This window comes from Siniperca chuatsi, linkage group LG12 (genome assembly GCF_020085105.1).
Source record: "Siniperca chuatsi isolate FFG_IHB_CAS linkage group LG12, ASM2008510v1, whole genome shotgun sequence".
NCBI classification, from domain to species: Eukaryota; Metazoa; Chordata; class Actinopteri; order Centrarchiformes; family Sinipercidae; genus Siniperca; species Siniperca chuatsi.
In genome coordinates, this window is record NC_058053.1 from 5055101 (window position 1) to 5070665 (window position 15565).

A 15565-nucleotide genomic window follows, 5' to 3' on the forward strand; every position below is an offset into this window, starting at 1 on the left:
ACTCGAACCAGAAGAACAGCACTGATGAGTCCGAAGCCTGCCTTTGTGTGTTTTGTTTGGAACTGTAACCACTACAAAACACTGTCAGCGTTTCACTCAGTCCAGCTAACAAACTATAGATCAATAGTTGTCTAATAAATGGTATGAGCAACAGTTTCTATGCAACAGCTCATGTTGGCTGCCAGACATCTACTTGTTGCCAGTGTTTTTGAAAACATACTGTATGCAAAGCCCACATGTCACACTGATATAGGGGGGAAATGTATTTGTCACAGCTAATTGTAAATTGTGGCTTTTAAATGTGTGCTTAAGTTGCAAAAATGTGTGTGAATAAATGCACACATTAAAAAGCTAATAAAGCCACACCAACCCTTCTGAGATCAAGTATATAACCTGTAAATGATTCATTATTCATCATGTTTTTCTATAATCCATGTTGTCTGCCTTCATTGAAACATACTGAACTCAGTTAAGCTTTAAAGGGGCCCTGTGGAGTTTTCTTGTAAACAAACAAAAGTTATGCTTACATTCGGTGTAACTCACCAACACTCATTGTGTGTATCTTTCAGGTCTAACAAACGCGTCGAATCCATTTCCTTCCTCATAAAACATTTGCAATTCTTCCCTGCCTTTGTTGGCGCATCGCTGCATTTCTTGGTGCATTACTGCCACCTGTAGATCAGTGGAATAGAAACCATAAATTGGCATAAATTGTTTATCGCATCACCCGAGTGGAAACAAAACGGTGACCCACACAGGTGAAAAAACAACTCCATAGTGCTACTAGAGGACAAACACTTCACAGAAAACCTTTTCGAACGCTATGACATCCATCTAGCTTCAACACAAAGAAAGCCTTCCCTTTGGTGCTGGTGGGACTGCAGAAGCAGAGTTACATCTGGGGGGAGAAAAACAAGTAGGCCTACACCTCCCTACATTTGGAGTCAGGTTGTAGGAGAACAGGAGTGCTAAGCCATATTTGTCAGGGGTGATTACTTCAACTACAGAAAATACAACCAAATACAGAAATGCGCTGCAAATACAGAAAACACAACCAAATACAGAACAAACTGTTTCCCGGAGACACTAAAAAGTGATGAACATGACTGGACACGGCTGGGACACGCTTGTTGTTGCCATGGTTTTTGACTCATGAAGTTAATGAAGTCCACAATCTGTAAGTGGTTTTGGACAATGAGCTAAAAGTAAGTTTTTTTGGGTGGGACAATAAGCTTGTCCCTTTGCATCATTTTTATAAATGTGTTATCAAATTGGTGAAGATTTTTTCTTAATGTGCATGTGTTTTAAGCAGTGCGTTAAGCTCTCAGGGCCACAAGCTATTAATAAAAATTAACTTTGGTTAGGAGGTGTGTATGTTTTCTCGCATACTGTACATTTTGTGGTGAGCTATGAGCTGACTGATAGTGATTTTCATTTGGGTTGAAGCTTCCTCTGATTAGCATGAATTAGCCTACTCCATGTGCATAAGTCTATGGCTAGCTGATGAAATAATGTGTCATGTATGTTTTGACATGTCCCAGTAGGAAAAGCACAGGTGTAAACAATAAAATGAATGGTGGCTAAATGCCATTTGGCTGCTTCGGTTTCTGGTACTGTGCATGCTGGCTCGCTGTCACACTGTCATGGCTTACTGGGACACTTGAATAGAACAGAGCCGTCGTTAATTAGTAACACCTGTGAAAAAAGACTGAAAGGAAACAATTAGCCAGGAGCTGGATAAGAAGAAGAACCTGAGCGGTGCATTTTATTATATAATATTTATTTTATTCTATTTTATTTTGTCATCTAATAATCTGTGTAGATTATATATTATATATTATATACATAGATTGTTATTGTTTATTTATTCTTTATTATACAAAGTGTTTCTTTGTAGCAGGATGACTCTGGTTAACTTATATGGTGGGGTAAAGAGAGGCCACATATGAGAAGGTGGAGGCGAAACGGCAAAGGTAGGGAACAACGCACGGCATTTCTGCTTTCTCTCCTCAAAGATTAGTAGGCCTACACTAGGCTCTTGCCATATTAGTCCCCCTGCAAACACATTTTGTGCCAAGGCAAAGTTAAGCTTTTAGACTAAATACAATAAATCAGTGCAAGCAACTAAACTGAATTATTGCACTAAATGAAAATCAATAAATGAATAATAAGAGTTAACTTAGAGCTAACTGTGCGTATTGTTTCCCCTTCATTTCTACATCAAATATGAAATTATTGTGGTAGGTTTTGAGGAATGAACCAAGGCTGATAATAGCAGCAAATAACCAAGCGTGATACTACGAACCTTGTGTTTGATTGGTGCAAAAGAATATCATGTTCATGTGAATTGTGTCATTTTCAGTGTGACACACTGACAGGGTCTGTCAGTTTATGGGTTTTATGTTTCTTCACCACACAGTGTGTCTTAATTATGTATGAAATTAAGCTTAAAAAAGGCAGAGATAGCATGGTACCCTGTGTTTGTTAATTCACTTTTACAGAACACAAACTTGTGTCCTCCAATCAGTGTGGCTGTAGGCTATAAGTTATTTTATTCTCTGAGGTAAATCAATAAATAAATACTGAGCACTGTTCATGCTCTGTAGAAACACACAGATATACAGTACCCAAAGGAAGCTGATTTGACTAACGCTCAGTCTGCATCCTTCTGGCCACACATATAACCTTGACCTAATACCTTGTCCCATATCCGACCTGTACCATTTCATTCAGTCCGATAAAAAGAAAGGAGAGTTTTATTTTACAGTCCAGTCAGAGAAGGAAACAAGCATTTGTGATGCATTAAGGCAGGAAGCAGAGCTGGATAATTATCTCTAAACTCCCTGAAATGTGAATCGAAATAACAAGTCTCTTATTTGAATTACTGTTAGTGATGACAGCAAAATTGCTGTGCCTTTATGTAAAAGGAAACCAGGAGTTGCAGATTGATCTGCTGCCTATCAGATGGGGATCACCCAAGAAGTAGATGTACACTGTGCATGTAAAACCCTTGCATTGTGAACATTTGATTGACTTTTATTTAGCCTGTTATCTCAGTGGTAACAATGCTGTTACTAATAACATTACAGGATTTGGTAACGTCACTTTCCTGAACACTTTCACAAAATCATATAGTGACAGAGCTGCATTACCCTCTGAAAATGTTTAAAATTGTTTATTTATTTCACCAAGGGGCATAAATAGAACAAATCTTTCAGGTTGGATAGTTGTTTTATATCATTTTACTGTAACAGTACACGCCTTCTCTTGAGATCTTCCTCAACCCCAATCCCAATATCATGTTCTTTGTTTATGCAATGGTCAGGCTGGAAGTGATTTATATGTGGTTGATTATAACAGACAGCATCTCAGATGTGACCGCTAAATTCACTACAAGAGAGCCAGTTAGCCCCCTGGCATCATGACATCATGACAGTCATGTAAACTGCATGTGTGCATATAGTGTAACTAATCGCGTCACAATCTACGAGGCTGGTAGCCAGCTATCTATGCTACTTTTTGTGTACATTTAAAAAAAACTCGATTTTCACAATGTAGCCATTTTACACTGGCTGAGAGCCACACACAGTGTAGGGAAGTCGGGAAGTAGAGAGATGAACTGCATTGTTGGTTTTGATCTTTTCATGGGATTCATTTAAAATAACAAAAATATAGAATTTTACCAGCCTTGTCGTTTAAGAAGTTAAACTGTAAATAAAGGTTTTCACAAATAGCCAGGCACACTGGCTCTGAATGCAGATTAATGTTGTTTACTTTCTAACCAATCAGTTGCAAAGCTAGTTTGTATACAGACCAGCAGGGGACAAAACACAAATTAACTCCCAGAGCACCTTCCCTCCCTTTGGCAACATTCTCTATAATGACAAAATCTTTGGCAAACAGGCAGCAACTGGCAGTATTTGCAGTGCCCCGATGTTTCCTTTTTTCTCCACTGTTTCCACAGGAAATACAACTGAAGCTTCTTGTGAGTCTTGTAGCAGAGGGACTCTGAATTGGCTGACCTGGTTTGTGGGCAGGGCCAACAAGAAAACAGCTGTTTTTCTCATTAGCTCTGCTCTGGTCTCTTGAACCCCCCCCCCCCTTCTCTATACACACACAGACTAACACACATGCACACACCCTGTCTGATGGAAAGCCAATCACCTGATGCTTTTAGTACCTTGTGAACATGGCACACAGCTGTTTCCTGTCATATGGAGCAGGGTTAGTTGTGTGTGGCAAAGCTTGGGCGAAAAACCTTGGTGTCATTTTAATGAGGTGAATATAAATAAAACTTACTTGAAATTAATTTGCAAATAGATTTGTTTTGTGATGTGTATTTAAGGTTATTTATTTAACCAGTTTGTTGAACTATAATTTACAGCTAAAAATAAGGTGTAAATAGTTACTGTATACTAGCACATTACTTGTGCCAGCTTTATGGTCTCAATGTTAAGATTTTTGAGTTGTTGTTCAAAATACAACAAGTGTTAACTGATGGTTATATCATGTTTGTATTCAGAATGTTCCTGACCATGATTCGCCACAACTGAATGAAACAATGAAAAATTGCTCCGTAGAGAATCCTTCTGCTGGATTTGTTTCTCTCCCACGTCTTTAATTTTCCCAAAGACAAATCAAAGGCTTCTTTACAAGCCATTTCAGTGACTTAGAGAACCAAACTACAAGAGATTCCTTCATGTCTTTTGGGGGGGGAAAGGAATGGCTCATCATTCCAAGTAGTCTGTTTGACAAAGGCAGGATCAGATTAGGAGTTTCATCTATAAATGTTATGTCTGTGGCTTAATCTGGCACCATATTGGATTATGACCTGTTCTGTATCAACAGAAAAATATTAGATTGTGTTGAAAATTATATTTTATATTAACGTACATGTTCGAGTCCAGATTAAGAACTTAACAGATTGCCTCGTTGATAATACACACTGACACAGTATGCAGACAAATCTGATAAAGCTCGTCAGATGATAAACTGGTATAAGCACTGTAGGTGGATTCCATGTCCTCGCCATAAGTCAAGAGGTGTTGACCTCAGATATCTCTCTAAATTTACACTCTGGATTCCATATCATGACCACCTACAATCATGACCACCCACAGTGGCTGTCACACACTGTTTCAGTTTGCTTTTTATCTCTCGTTCTGCACTTTTAGGACAGTGTAACTAAAGAGTTGCCACTGATTTTATAAGCAAAGAAACTGGCAAGCAATCTTGTATGCTACAATTTCTTGACTACAATTTCTCATCAGAAAACAAAAGTTATAAACTCTATTCTTACTTTTAATTGCCCAGTAAAAAGGGATTCTCCGCTTACTGTGTGTCTTGGTGCCCCAGAGACAGCAATAAAACAACAGCTTTATGATCTTGCTTAGCAACCACTTCTGAAGAGAGGCAAAAATCAGTGACACCTCCAAACAAGCAAAGTCATTTTTCTTATCTGTTCCCTGGTGTCTTTTACTGTGAGTAAGAGTTAAGACCCTTACATTCTAACATAGCTAGACAGACAGAGAGAATCACTGGAAAGTATGAGAACTTGTGAACATGGGTGTAGTTCTCCCACAGCCACAAAAGCCTGTGAGAGGATGGTTATGGGAGAGGGCTGACAAAAGGGGGAGGAAAATTAGGCTGGCCAGCATTCTTCTCATTTAAAGCTGTAACTACACAAAAAAGCACTCACGCAGTCTGGGCTGGGTCTGCTTGCTGCTTCCAAGGAGGGGTACTCTTGTATTCATGGTGGTGCAGTGATAACCTGAGCATTTTTTTTTTCTTTTCATCCTTTTTCCCCTTGCTTTGCGCACAAGGAAGGCTCATGTCTTTCTTATAGACATGATGAGCTTTGTGCATTTAAGGACTTTCCTTTTTCTGGTAGTCTCCGTAGCTCAGGTTTTGATTGTTACATGTCAAGACGGGAACAGTGGTAAGTGAACCCCTCTGCTGTTTATTTGAACACGTAATTGCTGTTGGGTATAATGTGTGAAGGTGGCTGATGGTTGCCCTTTGAATTGACTGAATATTAGCTTTTTATTTGTGCTTGTACAAGTTGTTGGGTTTATTTGTACAAATGACTTTTTCTGCCAGTGGTTTAAGCAATTGACTAGAAACTCCTTTAAGTGCGCTCTTGATGAAGTTATTTTAAGACAGATTTGTCAGTTATTGTTAATTTCCTACAACGTGTAGGATTTTTTGTGCCAGAGTGAATTCTCCTTGTACATGACAACTTCATTTGTTCTATCGCCTTGTTAAGGCTTGCCGATTCCTATTGGATAGTAGCTGAAAATGTAGTAAACTGCATGGAACATGTAAGACGACTGAGACAAACCTGACGTGGTTATTAGAGAATCTGTCTAGCTTAGAGAAGATTTAAAAGAGATGAGAGTAACTCTAGTGCGGATTATCTGCAATTGGCAACCAAGCCCTGCATGTCAGGAAACAGTCCTGTAGACATCTGTCAGTGATTGCATGTGATGTCACCCTCAGGCACTGAAAATGTGTAGAGGAGGGAAATGAGCACCTTTGCGGTTTTGCATTAGTCCTGCACTACTCCACTGCTTTGGAACACTCACTGTTACCACAACCATTTTCTTCCCTCTTCGGACTACATTGTACATCTGCAAAAAGAATTTCAGCACCAGAGCTCACACGCCTCTGAGGGAACACAGACTGCATGTTAATTCAGAGCAGATGTGAGGAGACATGAGAAGGAGAGATGCTGTTGGATTCTCTGAGTCACTCGGTGTACTGTGGGGCTGCTGATGTCTTCAGCTGGAAACACCAAGAGCTGGAACACCTGAGTGTTCTTGTTTTACTTGAACTGTGCTTCCCCCTTTTTTCAGATGGAGTGTTTGATCTCTTGTGTCGTCACAGGGACTGTGTTATTTCTACATATGATGTCATGGGCCACACTGAGCACTGGAAAGTTCATTTGATGGGCCCCTGATGGAGTGTGGAGTTAAGCAGTGCAGCACAGACAGTAATGTTTATTTTTTTAAAGCTGGATGAGTGAAGTTTTTCTTTCATTATATCATTAACTAACATGAATTGGCTTTACTCTTTATGTTCAATTTTACATAAAGCAGGGACAGCTGTGTGATAGTGTGGCACCAGATAGAGCACCACCCTGTGGTGAATGCAGCATGGGGCCCAAAACATGTCTCTTACTGAAGAAATAATTTAACACTAATAATAATGCTGGCATTTGACAAACAGGGCTACACTGCAGTTAAATGTTATTAAATTAACATTGATCAAGATTTACCTGACCGTGAAAGAAGATACAACTTTACCAAGCTCCATAGCTTTCTGCTGTTCTCACACAACCAGGGAAAAAGGTTTTATGTCAATGTATGTTTGTCTTATGTAGTTGAAAAGCTCCTAGAGACTCTGTTTTAATCAGCTTCTCCTGCTGAGGAAATGGCTCTGTCCATATTTGTTCATGTGAAACAGCACAGTGATCTTGCAGGCTTCTTTCCATGGAATGGTGGTGGGTGAGGCGATTGCATTTCGACCAAATAAAAACAACGGAAAGTTCATGGTTTTTGTAGACTAAGGGAAAATGTGGTTCACCAGTGCTTTGAGACAATGTACTTGTGTGTGTGGCTTTCAAGGCTTGTCCCACACGATGGCCAGTTTATATTGAATAGAATGGTTTTTAATGTGCTGATTTGTTGGCATTCCACATATGTAATTATTTGTTTAGTTAGTATGATTAGGCTGAACAGAAAAGATGCTAACCAACAATAAGGGACTGTAAGAAAAGCACAAGACTCTACACGTCTAAAACGACCCTCACAAATATCATGTTAAACCTGAAGCACCCACAGTGCTTATGACATTGAGTAGCAGTATATTACCTATACCCATGGCTACAATTAGCAGTGTTACTCCTTTTAATTGGGACTTTTATATGGAAAATTGCAACTTTAACTTGAGTGTGGTTGAATGTTGATGAAACTACATAATTGCAAGCAGACTCATTCTCTCAGTAAACTATCAACATGATTTTTTAAGTCTCTTCTGAAAAAAACAAACAAGTCAGCAGAAGTCTGTGTTGAGGACATTGAGGTTATTGGAAAGATTTCTGAGGAACCAGACTTTGGTGGAATTCACAAAATCAAATATGTTGCTTTGAAGACTGAAAACATGTTTAAAACAAATGTTGACATTTTTAGTTAATGCAGTTATACAGCTCTAGATGAAATTCGTATGGCTGCACATGTGTGGAAAGTTTGTCACAAAAGGACATAAATTGAAGATCAAGATCAAGGAGCAGACTTTAAGCTCACAATTGGAATAAGAATAAGAATATAGTACATCCCTCAAACAAAACCTACAACCTGTATTGGAAGAAGCAGAAGTGTTCAAATGATATTTGGAGAAAACAAAAAACAGGATAGAGATAGAATCATGCCTCTGTGTGTGTGTGTGTGTGTCTGTGTGAGAGAGTTTGAACATTACTCCTCCCAGATGCTGACATAGCTGTAAAACATCTTCAAAGATGCCACTTAGCGCCTTACATCAAAGAGACTAAACACTCAGACTTTGTGAAATCAGTGGATTACTTTAGTTTATTAGCAGAGTTGCATTTGTCTCGTCACCAGCAGGTTTCTGATATTCATCACAGGCAAAACGCAACTCAAAACCGTTGTTCCCTCTGTGAGAGACACACACGAGCAGAGAGCAAAAATCTGGTGTTCCAAATCAACAAACCTACATGAGGTCACTCTGTCTTCCAGATTGGTTCCAGTTGTTGTTGCCACATCACTGACATTGCAACAAATGGGCTGTTTTCTACCAAAGCTGAAACGTCCAAACATGTGAATTCAACCAGGTCCACAGACGGCTTTGATTAGAAACACATGCTGCATTTTTGAGCTATGACTTGATTACACGCCTCTTTTCTTCCAGAGTTAAGGGGGTCGGGCTCACCAGATTGTACATTGTCTTGAGTTACACGTTCGAGAAAGACAAAGTTTTATCAGTCGTCTGATGTGCATCTTCTGGCAGTGAACCTGGGAAGTGTTGGTGGTGCAGACGATGGAGCTGATAGATTTGTAATGCAGCTTGTGCCTGTGAGGACTGCTCCATGGGAACTACTTCTAAACCAAATTATTGCAGTCAGCAAATGGAGGCTTGGGGTGGGGGGATGACTTCCAGATGTTAAAATAGTCTCTTTGGCAGTATTTGGAAAATATATATTTTTTAAAGTCTTAGCCTTTAGATATAGTTGGAAGGGGAGGACGTTAAATGGCTGATGTAAGACATGATGTGTCAATATTGCTTTAGTGTGACTTGAGCATGGATAGATGTGGAACTTACTGGCTCATGGCTCATGGAGGAGATGCCGTTTCTCGCGTGTCTTTACACTGAATACCTCTGCAGGTTCAAGTTAAAGTAACTATTTGTTCAAAAGCCATGCAATTATGGCTCCCCCTGACAGGTCTCCTGACCCTTGATTGGCACTTACTCACCAATCTGCCCTGTGATCCTTGCAGCCAGTCCATGTGGGAGGATGACAGGACAAAACGTAAACGCAGAACGGGCTGGGTTCCCCAAGTGCTATCATTGTCTTAATTTCATTCTAATTAACAATGTGCCCGAACTGCTACTCATACTAGCCATACGGCAAGAGCTCGGCCACTAAATCCCCCTGTGACGTGTCATAATTGAATAAATAAAACTAATTCCAGGTTGATATTCGTGCTGTTCACAGTGAATACGGTATCCCACCAATTTAGAAAAAAACTAAAGGTGCCCTCCACCGATTTAACACGAGGTTCAGTTTACTTGTCAAGAGAAGTTCTACTCAGCCTGTGAAAACAGTTGAATAATGTCTCTGTGGGTCTGTGGAGCCTTCCAAAGTTTGAGAAAATAACCCATTTTAAATCTGCATAACATCCTGGAGGTGTGAGGTTTGACAGGATCCATTTTTTGTAGCTTGACTCATACTAAGGACTAAGAGGATATCTCAGCCTCTGCTACTTCACTTTTGACCATTCTTTTTTAATCTGACTCTTGTGGGTCCCCCAACTTTATGGAAGTGCAATGCTAAATTGCTGTACCTCTTTCATTGTTCAAGTATTGTTAGATTGATGATAGATGATTGTTGGTTGTCATCTAATTCAGGCATCTTTCTCAACAATTAAAAAGTAATATTGTCCATCCTCAAATGCCAGGAAAACAAACATAACTGTCATATTAATGCCTTTGAGAAAGCTGCCGTTGCTGGTGCACAGCACAGTTGCCTGTACAGTGAGTGTTGATACAGCTGGTTGTAGTTTTTTCCAGGAGATCAGGAGGACTTTTGCCCTCTGGAGCTTATCCACTGTAGGTTGGCAGGTCTCAGTGTAATATAGTGCTCCCTCCGAACATGTTCTCTGTCTCTCCCCTGGTGACTTTTTCAAAGGCTGCTGTAATTGCTTTAAATCTTCCAATTTCATGAGATGTTATGTCCCATCTGGGAATCTCTCTGGCTGTGGTGAAGTGCTTTGGGCCAGGTGATTCAGCAAAATCTGATTTGCTGTTGTGTGCATTTTCAAATTAAGCAAAGAAGAGTCTTACTGTCAGTAATAAACAGTGACTGTCATAATAGGAAATGCATGTATGAGTCAGAGTTAAGCTTTAGAAAGACCTTAATATATGGTGGTAGCATACTTTGCTTTAAAGTTGATGACAATAACAAGTAATGCCCAATTTTTTAGATGTAACCTTTTCCTCATAAATTCTTAAAAATCTGATATATGTCAGATTCTCAAGCTCTATGCTTACTTGTTTAAATGCCACAACATGGTGACTGTCAGCCATAATTGCAGGTTGTGGTCCAACCTAAATTCTAAGTTGTAGCTAGGTTGTGTATATTACAACTGTAGAGGGTGAAAAAGTGGAGCTGCATGGGTGTTGGTGGGTGACACGGGTTAGCAATGTGGCCCAAGTTATGTTTAGGCTTTTAACAACTTGTTGGACAGCTGATTGACTTGATGGTGAAATACCTCATGTAAGTGCGGTGAAATGCCTTGAGGTCATGTTAGAATCCAGGTGGTCTTCTTGTAGTGGAGCTGAAGCAGTGGGAATTATATTTTTGTAGGCTGTTAAAAGTAGTAATACCAAATTGTATGTTGCCTTACAAATAATTCATTTCTACTGCTGTATGTGATTAAAGTTAAAGGCGTTGTATTGTTGTCAGCGAGCTCAGGCATGCTGTATCAAGGTTATTCTCAGAAACAAGCAAAGCAGTACTTTATGCTGAATGTGTATGATTGATGCCATGGCTGAGTTGGACCACATATTTTGGAATTCCCCTGATCACTGTCACTTTTTTGATGTGTCTTATATACTCCATATTTCTATACTAGATCAATGGAATACAGTCTTAAAACAGAGAGGATACCTAGCAAAAACAATCATTATAATGACTGTACAATGGTCTTCCACAGTGCAAACATAGATATTCTCCAAGAGGCTCACGTTTAGAAGGAAAAACTATTAGCCTTAGTAGAGTTCCAACACACATAGTGCTGGAGTCTTTACTATGCACTGCCAGAGCTCTGCAGAAGGTATGATGTTTCTTGAAATGTCATCTACTATTAAACTCCTAATGTGTGCAAAACAGATACATGTATTAGCTGGGAACCGCATCGGTTCTGTGATGCACAAAGCAAATCAGATGAATTGTTGCTAAACGTTGCAGAAGTCATGTAAGACTGAGGAGATTCAAGGTTATTTAGACATCTTTTTTTGCATTGAATCATGGTCAGTTGGATCAAGATTCCTATGTGTTCAGTAGAGAGAAGGGTGCATTCTTTTAACACAATGTGAGTCTGTGCTGCCTTTACCCACTGGCTGCAATGTCCAGTCAGTGTTCCCAAACAAACACTGCTCACACAGAGCCAGACCAATGAGATGTGGAAATGTCTGCTTGTAGTCGGTGACTCATGGCTACCATTTAACCTAGATGATTTCACCAAATGGGTAAAACGCTGCTGCAGAGAAGTGGCTGAAAGAGATGGAGTTTCTGAGAATGAATTAAAGTTGGAAAGTTAACATTGAATGTCAGATGGTTTGGTTTGCATTCAGATTGTCAGCTAGCAGCCTTCAGACATCAAGCGTCCTTGCTACGCTAGCTTTTAATCATTTACAGTACATTGTGGATAGTTAGAAACATTTCAACCAGAAGAACAACAAATCCAAGTGCTGGCATGGTAATTTACAGTCTGCTAGCTTTAAAATGATATCCATATGAATGACATCAAATACTGGCACTTTGCGTTTTTGTATATATACTTCAGAATTAAAGCAAAGACACATGGGTTTTCCTAAAGAACCAGTATCCTGCAGAATAACCTTGTAATTGCTGTGGTGTATAGACACTCAGGCTTCACTTTATCAGCCACACCAGTTCCACACCAACAAATACCTCAGGTTTATAAAACTGTGAACTGTGTTGTGCATCATGCCACGCTTTATTTGCCTGGGCTAAATTAGACCTCTAAATATAGGCTTTGAGTCTTGATTTCTATTTCATCTCATGATCCCTCTTGTTTCTAAGCCTTTCACTGATGTGACCTGGTATTTATGGGGATAAGCTTTAAACATGGGATAAGACCGGAGAGGAGGAAACTTCATTTCATCATAATTTCATATCTATTAGGAGAGGGGGATTGAAGGGGAAGAAAAGCCCAGGCACAGTCACAGATCAGAGCGGAAAGAACAGAGGGCTGAAAGAGAAAGGAGGAGGAAGAGGACAGAGAGGAGTCAAGGCAGGGAGAGAGGATAAGAGCTGGACTATGATGAGAGAGAGAAAAAGAAGTGAGAATTTGAAAGGGTGTGGAAGAAGTAGCAATGAGGGAGGCCCAGAGGATTGTTTGTTACATGTCATTAAGGGCAAATACTTCTCTGCAGTCTCCTTCTCTCCCCCGAGAACATCGCGTTGTCTAACTCCAGCACAGGAAGTCATGTCAAACTGGAATTTCCTCTGGAAAAGCACATGTTTTCAGCGCTGGTTGTTGTTAAAGACCATTGTGATTCATGTTCAAAAGATAAGACATGAGATCAAAAAATTGTTTTTTTATTATTGGTTGACATTTCTGAGTGCAAATGCTGCCTTCCCCTTGTAAACACTTAAAATGAAGAAACACGTTAACTTTGCAAAAGGTCCTTTTATTTTATAGCTAACTAACTGTATCAGAATTAGGTTAGCTGGCGATTTGCTCTTTAGAAGTGAAGACAAAACTGTAGCCGTTTTTTCTTGTTGCAGTCTGTCTTTTGGGAAGACATTTCTAAGGCTCACACAGCTGCTGATGACATGTTGAATAAAGTATGCAACTGTTACTGATAGAAGGGAGGAGTTTCAGCAAACAAACTGCAGCAGATCTGCTAAGAAATAATCCTCTGCTTGGCACTAATGGCATTGCAACATGCTAGTAAAATAGTGCTTCACTGGTTGATGCAGTTTGGTGTTTTGCCATAATGTCACAAGGACATGGGTGTGAATATTTTCCTCATACTTCTCTCATTAGAGAAATACAGGTCACCGTGTGAGTGTGTGTGTGTGTGTGAGAGAGAGAGAGAGAGAGAGAGAGAGAGAGCATTTACTTCTAAGTAGATTTAACTACAATTAAATTTGGACTTCTTTTCCTTCACAAAACATTAAATTGAATTAAATAATATGGAATTTTATCATTAGGTTTGTCATTGCAAAAGTCACAAAGAAGTATGCCTGGCTGTTTATATGCATTTTTTACTATCTATCTATCTACTATCAAAGTTGCATTTATGTGCAAGCACACCTACATCACATGCAGCTGCATGCACACCTGATCAGGACCATATTGATCCACTCATGACCATTTAAATTTATGGCAGCAAAATTCAACTCACAAGAAGAATTAAAGTGATAAATTGAAACTTAAGTGCAGAATATGTAAGTTGCTCCTAAACAGCTCCTTATGTAATTGTAGACTGGCTAGTAACCAGGAGCGTATCACATGCTGTATACTGAGATTTACTCATTTACTAATCATTTTCGGACTGATAATGATATTATAGTTGTAGTTTTGGACATCATTGCCATTGGTTGTGATAATATTTTATTCCCCCCTGTCAATGCTGGGATCTGATGACGCTGTAACACCAACTGAGTCCACTAACTCAATTCAATGACCATACAGCTGCTGGTGGAATTTGTTATAAGCAACAATACGGTTCCATCAGCATTGTTGCAAAGACAAAAAACAAGTGTCATTATTTAAAACAATGTAACGATCCGTTAAGTAAAAAAAATGTGCTTCTTACTTTCATCGTCTGCTTCTGCTTCTTTCTTGTATGCAAGGTTGCCTATTGTAGATTCAATACTGTATTTTACAGTGTACAGAGTTTTTAAAAAATCTGATAAAGATGTGTGTATATATATATATATATATATATATATATATATATATATATATATATATATATATATACACACATCTTTATCAGATTTTATATTATATATATATATTTCTATAAAAACATAAACTAACATTTTTGATAAGGATCCCTTTAATTTTATTATTCAAGAATTGTGACCTAGATATGTGCTTAGCGGAACATGTTACAGTTGGAAATTAATTTGTAAGCAGTCTATGTTGGACAAACTATGTAATGGAGACACTGTTTCTAAACTACCTCAGACATGTTTGGCATTTCTGTACATTTCTGTCAACATTTACACCAACACCTATAGATCTGTGATAAGCTAATACTGTATTAGCATGGACGATCGGGCTCTAGTGAGTTTCACAGATGAAACCTTTTCCAAGGAGGTCCAAGTGGCCACTACTTTGCCAGGCCTCAGTGACCTCACTAAGCTAAAATGCATCATAACAGTGCTCAACAGACCTCATCACCTCTCTCCGTCTGTCTCCGGCATTTACAAAAATGCAGGCTGCAGTAAACTTCAAGGGCTCTTTAGCAACAAAGAGAAAGTGATAAATTCTGTGTGTCCCCCGGGGCGTCAGCCTGAGTGATGTGACCAGAGATAGGGGCCTCACAGTGTCGACCCCCTATCTGGCTCTGGCTCTTCTCTGTGCTCACTTATCTGGCCAGTATTAACCACAGCTAACCATGACTGCTGGACAGCGGAGCCACTGCACAGTTTATCTTTAAATAAGGATGAGTCTATAACAACCAATGAGAGTGCCAGGTGGCTTGTGCCTACAGAGAGGCAGTTACTGGAAACTGCCCAAGCTGTTAAGCCTCTACGTTTTCAGTTAAGCAACTTTAATGGTTGCTGTTAGAATAATGGTTGATGTGTTGACTATCCAAGCAGAGTAATAATAGATGTCTCCGGTGTGTGTCTGAAAAAACTAGGGGAACAGTTGATGTAGTTCACCTGGAATTAAGTCATGGTTTCCATTTCAGAGCTGATACTGGACTAACGCCAAATCAAGCATATCGGCAAATGTTTTGAGGAATTTTTGGCCCAAAGATCTGCTCTGACACTGTTTTCTTTACAGATTCAGTATGTGCTTCCATAAAGCCTCTCCACAACATTGGCTTTGTGTTTGCGTTT

General features: G+C 39.4%; 1 protein-coding gene across 2 annotated transcripts in view; it reads left to right on the top strand.

The window, feature by feature from the left end:
* Positions 1–5562: 5562 nt before the first annotated feature.
* col5a2a (collagen, type V, alpha 2a) overlaps positions 5563–15565 on the top strand; it is a 42430-nt gene continuing 32427 nt past the window's right edge. The window contains exon 1 of one of the 2 annotated variants that reach the window (XM_044215955.1): positions 5563–5938. In XM_044215955.1, coding sequence (XP_044071890.1) covers positions 5848–5938 — 91 coding nt within the window. In that variant the 5' untranslated portion in view covers positions 5563–5847. Of the gene's footprint in view, positions 5939–6942; positions 6992–15565 lie in introns of those variants that run through there. The other variant, XM_044215956.1, reaches the window with a different exon arrangement.